The 12,983-nt window shown below is 43.5% G+C and overlaps 2 protein-coding genes across 4 annotated transcripts; both read right to left on the bottom strand.

The window, feature by feature from the left end:
* Positions 1-5,847: 5,847 nt before the first annotated feature.
* LOC138595298 (uncharacterized) lies at positions 5,848-7,772 on the bottom strand. The gene has a single exon (XM_069666664.1). It carries the CDS (start codon positions 7,770-7,772, stop codon positions 7,611-7,613), a length of 162 nt encoding a protein of 53 aa, XP_069522765.1. The 3' UTR covers positions 5,848-7,610.
* Positions 7,773-8,296: 524 nt separating this feature from the next.
* Positions 8,297-9,840, bottom strand: LOC138595296 (uncharacterized). Of its 3 annotated transcripts, none has more exons than XM_069666662.1 (2): positions 9,788-9,840; positions 8,297-8,509 (listed from the first exon to the last, which is right to left on the bottom strand). In XM_069666662.1, exon 2 carries the CDS (start codon positions 8,495-8,497, stop codon positions 8,297-8,299), a length of 201 nt encoding a protein of 66 aa, XP_069522763.1. In that variant the 5' UTR covers positions 8,498-8,509; positions 9,788-9,840. The 3 variants fall into 3 exon arrangements, with proteins under 3 accessions (XP_069522763.1, XP_069522762.1, XP_069522764.1); XM_069666661.1 differs by having other exon boundaries at positions 9,759-9,836; XM_069666663.1 differs by lacking the exon at positions 9,788-9,840 and adding an exon at positions 9,503-9,722.
* Positions 9,841-12,983: the final 3,143 nt, after the last annotated feature.

The raw sequence follows: 12,983 nt of genomic DNA on the forward strand, positions 1-12,983 counted from the left end.
CAGAACCATTCTAAATTGACAGGCGCGTGTCCGCGATCTGCTATCAGCATACTGCCACGCCTCTATTTCTCCATATAAGGACATCTGTTTGGTGCCGCAGGAAGAGAGCGGTGTTACGGAGAAGATGAAAGAACGTGAAAGATGGCCTCAAAAGGAAAAAAGAAACATTCACATCAGCAGAAATAGAAACAATTGTAACAAAAGTGTTACATTTCAATATGAACATTTTCATGTGGTCTACTCTGTAAACTTAATAAACTAACTCAACTGCTATAATTGAAGATTTTAATTATATGACAATAAATTATGAGGATGACACGGCATTTACGTTTGGTCCATACATTAGTAAATTCAGTTATTGTTGTCTATTAAAGCCTTTTTTTCAATAAAAGAAGTTTTAATATAGTATGCATTTAGTTAAAGGGTGTGTGTTAACATTTCCGAGGACATTTCTTTCATCATTTGTGCGTACGCATGGTCTGAGGGAGTTCTACATTTGTTCGCAGAGTACGAAGAAATTTAGGTAAGAACAAATTGGTGAATCCCAGATTTGTGCGTCAAACGTGCGTACGCACAGTTCAAGCACAGATTCGTGCGTACGCACTGTTCGTAAATGAGGCCCAATGTGTGCACACACAGAGAATGAGTTGAACCTCACGTTTGTTTCTATGTCTGGTGTTCAGTTTGTTAGTTACACTGTTGTGGCCATGTGACTGGGCAGACCAGGATCACAACAGGACACATAGACTCGCTAACAGACCGTAGCTGCAGGCTGGCGAGTTAAACGTTTAAGGTCAGTAACAGACCGAGAGACACACAGAAGATCTCTGAGCTTCAGCAGCTCTCACGCAGAGACGCTGTGTGACCCAGACGTGTCGCCTGATTGGACCGCTGAACGGGGGCGGGAGACAGAAGCTGCTCCGTCCTCAGGTCTCTGTCTCCCCCTCACTGTGTCCTCTGCAGACAAACAACACGGGACACTTTGAATCATCATTTTCACTGTCATCATAACAAACAGAGCGCGAGCCTCAGCCCAGCAGGCTCCAGTGCGGTCGAGTCGGGGGATCGACATGTTTCTCAAACTGAGGCTCCAGATCAGAGGAGGTCTCTGTCAGACGCAGCACAGAGCCGACAGTGCCCCCCCTCGGGTCGGTCCCGACCGCAGCTCCCCTCTCAGCCCGGCTGTCTCTGTCACTCAGAGTTTCTCTGACAAACTGAGTCACTTTGTTTTCCTGATGTTGTCATATGTAACAGACTGAAACTGCTCGTTGCAGCCAGTGCGGGTCAAACGATGCTTTTTGTTTTGACTGTTTTCTGCTTTGAAAACGACCATGACCAAGAAAAATCAGACGAAGAAGAATGAAAACGACACTTTACAAACAACACATCAAGATTATTGTGTGTTTCAATAACCCCCCCCCCCGCCTGCTGGCCACGCCCACCTCGTCAGCTCCCTCAGCTCACCTGGGCACACAGCTGCTCCTCATCAGTAACCAGCTGGTATACAAGTCAGACTGCTCTTTGCCTTCATTCGCTCTCCTGCTCTCGTTCCCGGACTGTCGCTGGCCCTGCCTGCCTCGTCATGATCCCTGAAGTCCCCTGAGCCTTCGGCCCCTGACCACGAGCTGTGCCTCTGCGTGCTGCTTCCTGTCTGCCTCGTGGTCCCCTGTGACGACGCTGCCTTGTGGTTACCTGGCTCAGAGACTCTCACCTTGTCGCCACACTTGTCCCCGTGCTGGTTCCTCGAACCTCCGACAGGCCCTGACTTCTCCTCCTCACACCTGCTCCCTACTTGTTGGTTCTGGACACCCTGCTCTCTTGACCACGTGTCCTCCTCCTCCTCCTCCTCCTCCTCCTCCTCCTCCTCCTCCTCTGTTGTTTTGCACAAACCTTTGTGTGTGTGTGTTTGATCCCGGTTCTCCCCCAGCCCAAGCCTCCGATATTCCAGCTTTCGTTCAGTCCAGCTGCACAGTCCCCAGCAGGCCAGTGTCCCTTCACTCTGTCGTGTTTTTAATGATGCGAGTGAAATCCGACCTCCTGACCTCCTGCTGCTTCAAAGCTTTTTGCTGAGCAGATCGAATGTGATCGTTAGGATCACTAAGGCCCGCCCACCTGCCGCCGGCCTCCAGAACCTTCCACTGATCCGTCTGAGAAACCTGAGAGGATCCCACCTCACGCTCTGGAGCCTAAAGCACTTTGTTTTTACTGAGACTCAATGCCTCTGTGGAGCAAGGCACCAACACTGAGAGGGGTCGGGGGTTCGATTCCCGCTGTGACTGCCAGCACTAATAATGTGAACAGATGTGGAGCTGTGAGGTTTCAGGCCCGAGACAACCGAGTCAGCTCGGTGTTTTCACAAATTGCTCTTTAAGGGGTGCGGTTGAAGTGTGTGTGTGTGTGTGTGTGTGTGTGTGTGTGTGTGAGTGTGTGTGTGTGTGTGTGTGTGTGTGAGTGTGTGTGTGTGAGTGTGTGTGTGTGTGTGTGTGTGTGTGTCAGTTGTGCAGGAACACTTGTGGGAGCTGCAGCAGTGTGGCCACAGTGAGGAGAAAGGAGCTGACGTCACCTCCCTCCGGCTGCAGAGGAGTGAGTGATTCATCCCGACATGTTTTATCGTCTCTTGTTCTCCGCTCTGTTTCTGTCCGCTGTGTTTTGTAAAAAGTTCAACATCTTGACTCAATTTCTCACAATCAAATCTGCAAACACAGAAGAAGAAACACGTCTGCACCAGGAACAAAAAACCTCCCACAGTGGAGAAACGTACGATAAAGACAAAACTTCTATTTAATCAGTGTTTTTCTGAATGGAGTCTGGTGTGTGTGCAGAGAGCGATGTAACGTCTGTGTGTGGTTAAAACAATCATCTTCCTCTGTAACAAAAAGGTCTATCTCTGTAGGGATCCTTTCTGTCATGTTGTCACACACTTAGAAGAACAATCTGAAGTAGGTCAGAAGCAGATTTGGTTTAAAACGATGGAAATGTTTGGCCGTAATATCGGTCACGATCTAAGACCAGTTCTCTCATGACCATGAACTCTTTAAAACGACTCATCTCCTAAACTGAAGTGTCAGTTGAGGCCATCAGATCTCTGAACCACAGTACATGCCATAGATTCCCATCCCAGAGAGTGTGTGTGTGTGTGTGTGTGTGTGTGTGTGTGTGTGTGTGTGTGTGTGTGTGTGTGTGTGTGTGTGTGTGTGTGTGTGTGTGTGTGTGTGTGTGTGTGTGTTGTGATTGAGTGTAATGGCTCCCACATGCTGCTGTGTGTCGACCTGACTGTGTTTCCAGGCTGACTCATGAGATAATGGCTGAATGTTTGCATCTCCAAAGCCACAGGGTGACGAGCAACACAGCTCAAACTCCAGCAGCGAGATGAGTCATTGTTAAACAGTCTGAGCCGACCCGGTCCTCCTCAGCGGCTCGCTCCGGTTTGGGTGGTCTGTTGGTTCTGAAACAGATGAAACCCGGCGCTCGGAGTTCAGCCCGGTTCAGTGTTCCCAAACGGAGCAGGAGGGAGCGTTGACAGGAAGAGGAGAGCTCAGGATACAGTGTGTCTGCTCTGGTTTTGGGTAAACTTCTGCGGTGTTGCTCTGAAGCCTCAAAGATCCAAAACCTGGAGGAAAGCCACGACGGGGAGCGGCCCGCGGGCCTCGGAACCTCAGCGTGCACATACACCAACATCCTGCCAGCAGACATGTGAACGATTTGACACCAGCTGCTTCAGCTGCGTTTTGGCCGAACCAGCTGAGGTTTCATGAAGTAGTCGTGGTTTAAAAAGGGAAGTGAAATGGTCACGATCAAAGTGAGAAGATGGAAATTAGCATTACAAGCTAACACGAGGTCGAGCTGTGAGCAGGGTGGTCTGCTGGAATCACAGAGGCCTCTCAACAAGAAAGAATGAAACTTATTCAGGAGCGAAGAACGAGCACAACTCTCCTGATCCGAGTTTACAGTTTAACCCCGTAGTCACCTGCAGGAAGGATCAAACGTTCAGAAGAAGCAGTTCATGTCTTGTGTCTGTCCGGCTTTACATCAGTAATATTTGAATAGTGACAGCTTCTGCATTTTGCAACGAGAGAAAAGGAGCAAAGACTTCGTCACTGGAGCAGCTCCTGTGCTCTGAGGTAAAATGAGTGTTTCTGTCAATGGAGTCTGGTGTGTTTGAAGAGCGCGATGTGACGTCTGTTTGTGGTTAAAAAGTCAGCTTCATAAACACAGTCAGAGAAATGTAAACTGAAAACACATCTGTCTCATGAGTCCACTGTTACTGTCTTAGCTCAGAGAAGAAGAAGACGGTCTTCATGGTCGCATTGTAACTGCTCATTATTCAGCCGAGTGTCCTAATGAATAAAACAAACACACCCTCCTCCTGAGAGAGCAAACCAGACTTCATTGGATCGATATCAAATGAAACACGCTGCCATCTTCGCTCTGTGTCTACTCTCTGAGACGTGGGAATAAGGACTGACTGGGATCAGGGCTGAACATGTGGTTAGTAAAGTTAAAGGAGCGTCCCTCTCTGTATTCTCCTTCTCTGCCCTGAGCTGAAGCTGATCGATGATGGCATCATTTATATCTGAGTACTTTTCATTTCACATTCAATCAATAAATGCAGCGTTTTGATGATTCAATCCAATTTGGACTGTTTTATATCAGAGGAGCATCTTTCAGTATGATGAACTCCCTCACAACAACCCGTCACAACCTCAAACATAAACAGGAAGTGGAATTATTCTGTCTCTGATGGTTCCAAACACGTGCAGAACAGTTGGAGCTGCTGGCTAGCGCTCGTCTGCAGGCGTCACTGTGATCAATGACTGTAATTATCTCTCCGGACGCCCTTTAAATGATAACAAGTTATTGATTCCTGACTCAGCAGTGTAATCATGGAACCTCGTTAACTCGTCCAATCAGAAAACAGATTACAAACAGAATAAAGTTCATTAACCTCCAACTGCTGTTGTGAAACTTTTTGGCCGTGTTGGCAGAGAGGCTCCGTCTGTTCAACAGCCACGAGACGGACGGGGAGGAAGTTTGCTTCAGACCTTCAGGGTGCCCAGAGGATGGACCCGACTTCTTTAGGTGATCTTCTGACTTCTCATACTGCCCCACCGAGAGGTCCATGTTTGTAGTTTTTCCTGAAATGTCCTTCAAACTGTTGGACGGGCACTCATGGAGCCCCGGTGCCTGTGGGACTTGAGTTCACAGAAATAATTGATGTAGACAATTAACAGATTAAAACACATGTGGCAGCCTCCGTCAGAGGATCCAGGGAGTTTTGTCTTGATGTGTTTTTGTGTCCAGGCAGCAGCAGAGCAGCAGCAGAGCAGCAGCCGCCGCCTCCTCCTGTTACCTGATCTGTAGAAAACAAAGTGACACGCTGAATTTCACGGAGGATTTCTGAGTTTAAGACGGAAAAAGGTTTTCATTCCTCTGAACACAGAGAGACACACAGGATATCTATGAAGAGGCTCCGGCTCAGATTAGAGCTCCTGAGAAACGGGACGGTCTGTGTCGGTGACTAAATGTTTGTTCCACACTTTGACCTCTGCGTTTCGGTTTTCCTGCCTCTCTGTGTCTCAGAAACATCCATTAAAGTTCATCATGTTTTAAATCAATGAGAACCAAAGATCTGCAGTAACGAAGCAGAACAACAACAGAGTAAAGAAGAAAAATTACATATTTTTGATGCAGTTTCATTTCGTAAACAGCAACCATCGTAGCTGCGACCGACGCCGTGTGTTTTGTTAGACTTTGTGACTTTTAACAACTTAACAAAAAACATTTTATGAGCTGATTTTAGAATTTTAGACTCAATAAAAAAAAAAAACAGGTCTGAATTTATTCTGTCTTTTTATTGTGAGTAAATGTACAAAGTAATAAATGTTACATATCGTCACCCTAATAGCGTATCTGCCTCACTCATTTTTTGGCCAAATTATTTCCACTCTCCTAACTCTGCTGCATCACCTGCACAACTGCCTATACCCTCAGCCAATCAGAACGCTCGAATCAGTCCAAAATCACTATCTGCCTTAGTCATCTGGTTGACTTGGGCATCTTGGAGCTACACAAAGATGGCCGATCCCATGACAAACAACGCTCACCTGAGCACAAGTGAAGCATTCACTCTCACCTTCATCAGGTAAGCTAGTTCATGTTTGATAAACTTCCTGTACAGTAAACGAACTAATGAACTGTGTGGTTCTTTTAACTGTAAATTAGCTACGGCTAATGCTGTAGCATTAAAAATGAGCTACGGCTAATTTACAGCTAAGACTGCAAAGGGTAGAAGTCCTATGTACTGCATCAGTTGCATTTTGTTTGCTAAAATAAATATGTTAAATATAAAAGGGAAACACTTGATCTGAGTTGAAACCAGTCAGATTTCTTGAATGAAGATCAAATCTCTATAGACTACAGAAAATATTTGAATTTGCTCCGACATATTATGTCATTCTCAAAACAAGATCAATAGTTATTTATAACCAGATTGAAGATCTCAAGTCTTGGTTAGATCAACCATTTTTGCAATTTACGTGTCTGAAATAAAGTTGAACAACCTAGTTAAGGTTAGGCAAGTAAAACAAACCTCATTAATGTTAGGCATGAAGAACCAACGTGTTAAGGTCAGGCAAGTAAAATGACCTGGTTATGTTAAAGAAAGTTAAACAACTTTGGTTATGTTTGTATGCATCTATAAAGGAGAGAAAATGCCTAAGTCATGTCAAGTCTGCTGAAGTCTCTGCAAGTCATTTAATCTGTCATGGAATTGTTATTGTGTCCTTTTTTTTAACTTGTTCACACATCTGGACGAAGTCAACATTAATGTATAAATAAAAAGTTCTTACGTGTTCTTACTTAAAATGTGTTTTTTCTTCTTTTCCAAAAACCTGAAAAAACGAGTTAGGCAGGTCTGCTATCAGGCCGACGATGTACTTGGTTCGTCCTGCTGACCTGAAATACTCCTGAGAGCACCACATGTGGATTCATCCGCCGCTGAAAATAGTTCCCACGTATGGAAAGCCTTAAATGTGCAGGTGCGGTGCAAAAGGAGCATTTCATGGCTCATGACTTAAGTGTCCGTTTGGCATCTTGTCACAGAAATGGACAGGAAGTGACATCGGAAGACAAACTGCTCGCTCAGCCAATGGATGGCTTCATTAGAGTGTTTGTCGCTCACAGTCGATGTGCGATGTGTGACACAGAAAACGCTGCGACGTCCTGGAGGGCCGAGTGTAAGAACAACGGGGTGTGATCCGTCAGGCTTCAGGTCTTTGTTGGTTTGACTCATGAAGAGACGCAGACGTCTCCTTCAGTGTAAATACTTCACAGCTTCATCACCCTGTTTTATTGTTTTAATGAAATGTGTTTATGTACAGAATTTAAACTATTTATGGACCAACATGATTTCCTGTCAGCTGCTGAACACGAGAGTGAAAGCTGAACCCTTTGACTGATTTACTGTAAATCACAGCTCCATCCTCGACCGAGAGAAAACAGAGAAACTGTCCACAAGCAGCTCACTTTGTGATTTAAACTCTAATATTGTCTGAATCAGTGCATCATGTATCTGTCCTCGCTGCGTCCCGTCCCTCCATCAGTGAGGAGTCTCAGTCCAGTCTGTCGTCAGCAGGTTTCTGTCGCAGCGCCGCCTCCGAGCGGGCCGAGCTCTTCATCGCTCTCTGCATCAGCCAGGTGGCCAGGTGGATGCTGACGAAGGCCCCGCCCGCCGCCCACAGCCAGTTCCTCCTCAGCCAGCTCTGTGGCTTCATCACGACACGTCTGCGGGTGGAGGAGATGAAAACACTTTATTAAAAACATCAGACATTAAGATGCAGGATGACGACACGGCAGAGACAAACTGAAGACAGAACCTTTGACCTTTATTCATCCCGTCTACAACTCCACCCCCCGTCTCGTCAGTCTCGAGCCAGTTGGACTTTAAACAGTGAACAGGAAGTCTGGACCCCTTGCTGCATCAGAAGCCCCAAAAATTGGTCCTTTCTCCCAGAGGATATATCGTCGTGATGTATAATTTACCTCATTAAAAGTAGTCTGTATTTTTTGGCTTGGGTTACCTGCTGTAACAACATTATTTCCAGTTTGAGATCAATAAAGCACACCTGTCTATCTACCTGTCTGTCTGTCTGTCGACATTGTTTTAAATAAAGTGCTAAAGAAACAGTTATTTTTCTTTGAGCAGCATCTAGTGGACAGAGAAGGAACTGCAGCTGAACTCTGACACTGCTGAGGACACGGCTGCAGGGCGAGACGGAGCTCCATACCTCAGTGTGGGTTACTTGCTCTTGGCAGCAGCAGGAGGAGCAGCAGGAGGAGTAACGTAAGCGACGATGCCGGGCTCTGGAATGTAGTTGTCTCTGTTTTTCTGCAGCAGCGGATTAGCCTTCAGACTGTACCAGCCCCAGTGGATCAGCCCCAGACTCGTGCCCATCACAATCAAGACTTTGTAGCTCTTCCAGAACTCCTGCAGGCCCATGACTGACAGACACTGAGCAGGAGACACAGAATAAAGACGGATTTCAGCTCTCACTCAATGTCGAATATAGATCTGATTCTATTGGTGGCACAAATAATACTAACACCAACAAAATAAACATTCAGAGCCTGTCAGCGACAAAAACAAGGACTTCTGGTGGGCGGACTGTAAATACATTGCAGCCATTACAGCCCGTTTCACTGCGGCAGGCTGAAGCAATCTACTATTGAAGGGGAAGTTGGAGGGAGTCTGGAGAGGATTCTACAGGGATTCGTTCCCGTGCTGATGCAGTCAGGACTCAGCAGAAGCGCAATTAAAATCCTAACCTCTGGCACACAGCGATATTAGCCTCATTGTTTCTGTCAGTTTATCAGGCATGATAAATCACCAGGAATGTTCAAGTCACACAGAGACTCTACTGATCAATTTACTTTAGAGAAATCAAAATTAACATATTAAATTAGTTAAATTGACAGTTTGTCAAGTTAAAATGTGAGAACGTGTCAGCCATGAACAACAGACTAAAAACCGGCACATTAAACCCTGCAGCCATAAAAACCTCAACAACCCACAGAACATTTAGTGCCGATTAAATGTTACAATGACTTGACAGACTAAACTCCCAGTCAAGCTAGTACATGTACACTCCAATCCCAGTCTATTGGGTACACCTTGCTAACACTACCGCACTCTCCCTCATGAAGGTTATGACGTTCAGTTAATGTTGTAACCGTTTGTGAGGTGTTAAATAAACTGTAGGATCATTGTGGAGCTGCAGTGTGCGCTAATGTTAACTTAAATGTTTTATCATCACAGCGGCTCCTGTTACTTTGACTAAACTTTGTATATCAATAAGGTTAGACTACTTATCAGAAACACCTCTCTATGCAGCAGCAGCACAAACCCCAAAGTGTCACACAGTTGGCTACACAAACACACAAAGTGAAAGTTAAAGATTTTCAACAGAACAGTTTTATTGTTAGCTTGGTTATCTTATAAACTCACCGGAATATTATGTCAGAACGTCTGTGCGCAAGGAAAAGAAATAAAAGAAGCAGAAGCTACCTAGCTGCCTCCTGGCAGCTGTCATGTTAAATAACCAAGGCAGACAGTTACCTAAATGTTCTGTTAGCTAGCAGGGCTAGCAGTGACCTGATGCTAGCACAGAGTTAGCTCCTAGCTCAGGCTCGATGATTGTCTGTTTACAGAGCAGAGCAGCGGAAATCAAACTTCATATTTACATTTAATTAATAAAATGTACCTGTGCTGATTTAATTGCAGTACTCTAACCTTCAGGAATCAGCTGTTTCTCCTGCGTCGACCATGATGTCCGGATGGGTCCTGTTTCAGACCGAAGGCAACTGAGCAGATGCCTGTACAATTTTATTTCCACCTGTTCATGTCTGTTTAAAAAAGTACGTTATAAACATGAATCATGTTTAATATAACATATTATTGACCATATATTAAACACAAAATTAATTTCAACGCAAACATTTAATGTGACGGTGTGTGACGATCTTTTTTACGTTAAAGGCAACTATGTAGGAGCCAATAACGGTCAAGTGACTGATAAAATAAATTAACTTAAATGAATAATTATATAATAATTATTGAATTATTAATATATATAATATATTAATATTATTAAATTAATTTAACTGATTATTTATACAGTCTATGATTGAACCATATTTTTTTGTTTGTGTTTAAATAAAAATAGCAACAACAACAATAATATTAGTTTTTTCTTTTATTCTTCTTCTTCTTATCGTTACTTTTATTGTATTTTTAAGGGAATAAAGATCTATGAAGATCTATATTGTATACATGCATATATACAAAATTGTTTATCATAAAGAGAGTTGATATGAATAAATCTATATTTTGAACTCTGCTGCAGCTATATAGCATGGTTACTTACCTATAAATTTAAATCAATCAATACAAAAATTGTCTACCGTACCATTAACATTTATGTGTACAGATACATGTTTTTTAAAAATATGGATTTTTATTTATAGATATAGAACATTATTCCACACCTGAGTGACCCTTGCCCCTTTCACATGTCTACATGGAAGAGATTAAAGCTATTAATTAAATGAAATGTGTTACAGCACAGACAATAATGTATCCCTGCTTTTATTTTAGACAACTTGTTTTGTTATATTGCAATTTTAATACAATTGATTTTAAAAATCTGTTTTTGATGACATTTTATTTGTTTATATATATTTTTCTCAGTGAATTTTTCTTTGCAAGAGCTTTTGTTTTATTTTCGTAGCGTGACCTTTGACAATCAGTGATGTCACTTCCTGTAGATTCGTGCTTCTCTCGTCAGTCGGCTGTGGGCGCTAATGAGCACTGCAGAGGTAAGGGTAAAGTGCTCTCATCTGTAGTTTGTAAACGTGGTAAAAACACTGAACAGAAGCGTGAGACGTACCTTGTGCAGGTCACAAATGCTGCTCTTTGTTATTGTAACGTTAGCTCTTGTGTGTGCATTTATTTATTTTTATCACGTTCAGCACTTTATCTGTGGCATGATAGTTTAGCAAATTTAAGCTAGGCTATCAAAGCACGGAGACGGTTTCTCATGCAGTGCTCTTCTTCTCTCTTTGTAAAGGTGCCTGATGAAACCCAGTGAAGTTGATACATCGTTTAATTATGTTTTAGGCAAGGCAGGTTTATTTATAGAGCTTCTTTCAGCAACAACACAATTCAAAGTGCTTTACACAGAACAACAAACGCAAAGAAACACATCATAAAACAAGACATTAAAAAGCAAAGTGAAGATAAACTTAAAACAGAAGCCAAAATATAAAAAGATAAGAGTTAAAGCTACAGTGCAGATATAAATCATTAGAACAGTTATTAAAATATTTACATAATTAAAAAAAAGGACAGAGGTGTGTGAGCTTGTTTTTTCATACATAGTGCATATTGCTGAACATGTTAATGCTTATATTTTAAAATAAGTTATTATACCGATTTCATTATGTTTTACAGAGCCTGTGAGAAAATACATTTCTATTCATCCACCAGCACAATGCAGAGGTTGTAATAAGGTGCGGCGTCAGGACAGACCTGCTACACAAACGCACTGGTAGGAGAGCTCACAGGCTCACATGGTTCTAACTCTGGAGTTAGTCTGTGAGAGTTCTAGTTCTGTTATACAAAGGCATTTCAACAATAAGCTGTCATGACAATGTAGAGAATAAGAGGTTATTTTAACCGCATGCCACGCGCGATTCTCGACTAGAATACTCAGTGAAAATGAATTGTGATGAGTCCTGTTGATCTCTGACAGCAATATTAACATCTCTTCCTGTAGTCAAAGTCACAGGCCTGGAAAATAAAGTAGGTCAACACTTCAGGTATGCTTTTTCAAAGTAAAAGCCCAATCTGGAAATCTGATTCCCCTCGTTTGTACACAATGCTTTTATTTTCCTGGGCCGTTGTTGTTATTTCTTTTTACTTTATCTGTAACTTTTCCCGGAACTTATTTGATGGATAAAGTCGCTCATTGTCTTAGAAATAAAAACATAGTGATAGGTCTCCCGCAGGCCTTAAGTATATATGTTAGTAAAAAATAAATAAATAACATCATGTTACAGACGTAACTTGGGTGTGATCTGTCCCTCTCTCCCCCTCGCTCTCCGTCTCTCTGTCTCTCCGTCTCTCCGTCTCTTTGTCTCTCCGTCTCTCTGTCTCTCCGTCTCTCCGTCTCTCCGTCTCTCCGTCTCTTTGTCTCTCCGTCTCTCTGTCTCTCCGTCTCTCCGTCTCTCTGTCTCTCTGTCTCTCCGTCTCTCTGTCTCTCCGTCTCTTTGTCTCTCCGTCTCTCCGTCTCTCCGTCTCTCTGTCTCTCTGTCTCTCCGTCTCTCCGTCTCTCCGTCTCTTTGTCTCTCTGTCTCTCCGTCTCTCTGTCTCTCCGTCTCTCCGTCTCTCTGTCTCTCTGTCTCTCCATCTCTCCGTCTCTCCGTCTCTCTGTCTCTCCGTCTCTCTGTCTCTCCGTCTTGGCTCATACGGTTGTTTTCGCTGTGTGTTAATTAAAGTCCTGTTTCTAATGTAAAAAAAGACCGTTTTCTGTTCAGACCAACCCACGGAAACCTTTAAAACAAAGACCCGAACCTGCCCCTGGATATGCGCGCTACAGACATGGGGAGGACAGCAGACGAGCAGCCCCGAACACCCCGAGCACAGTATACCTGCTACCTAGTGCTAAAATATATCAATACATATATATACTAGAATTTATTTGTCCCATTTTTTGCATAAATAAATCTCAAATTGGCTCCAACAACACCAACAAGGCAAAGTAAAGTTCAGTGACTGTGTGTCTGTGTGTCTGTGTGTCTGTGTGTCTGCTAGCAGTATCCACCTGTCACTCAAGTGACTATGGCCCTATAATTTAAGCTTTAATCTCACTATAATGGGTGTGTTATACAGATATAATAACAACGAAACCAGTTTTTTGTACCAGGCT

Source organism: Semicossyphus pulcher, unplaced genomic scaffold (genome assembly GCF_022749685.1).
Source record: "Semicossyphus pulcher isolate SPU_LCO1_2020_fin unplaced genomic scaffold, fSemPul1.0.p SCAF_17, whole genome shotgun sequence".
In the NCBI taxonomy this organism is placed as follows: Eukaryota; Metazoa; Chordata; class Actinopteri; order Labriformes; family Labridae; genus Semicossyphus; species Semicossyphus pulcher.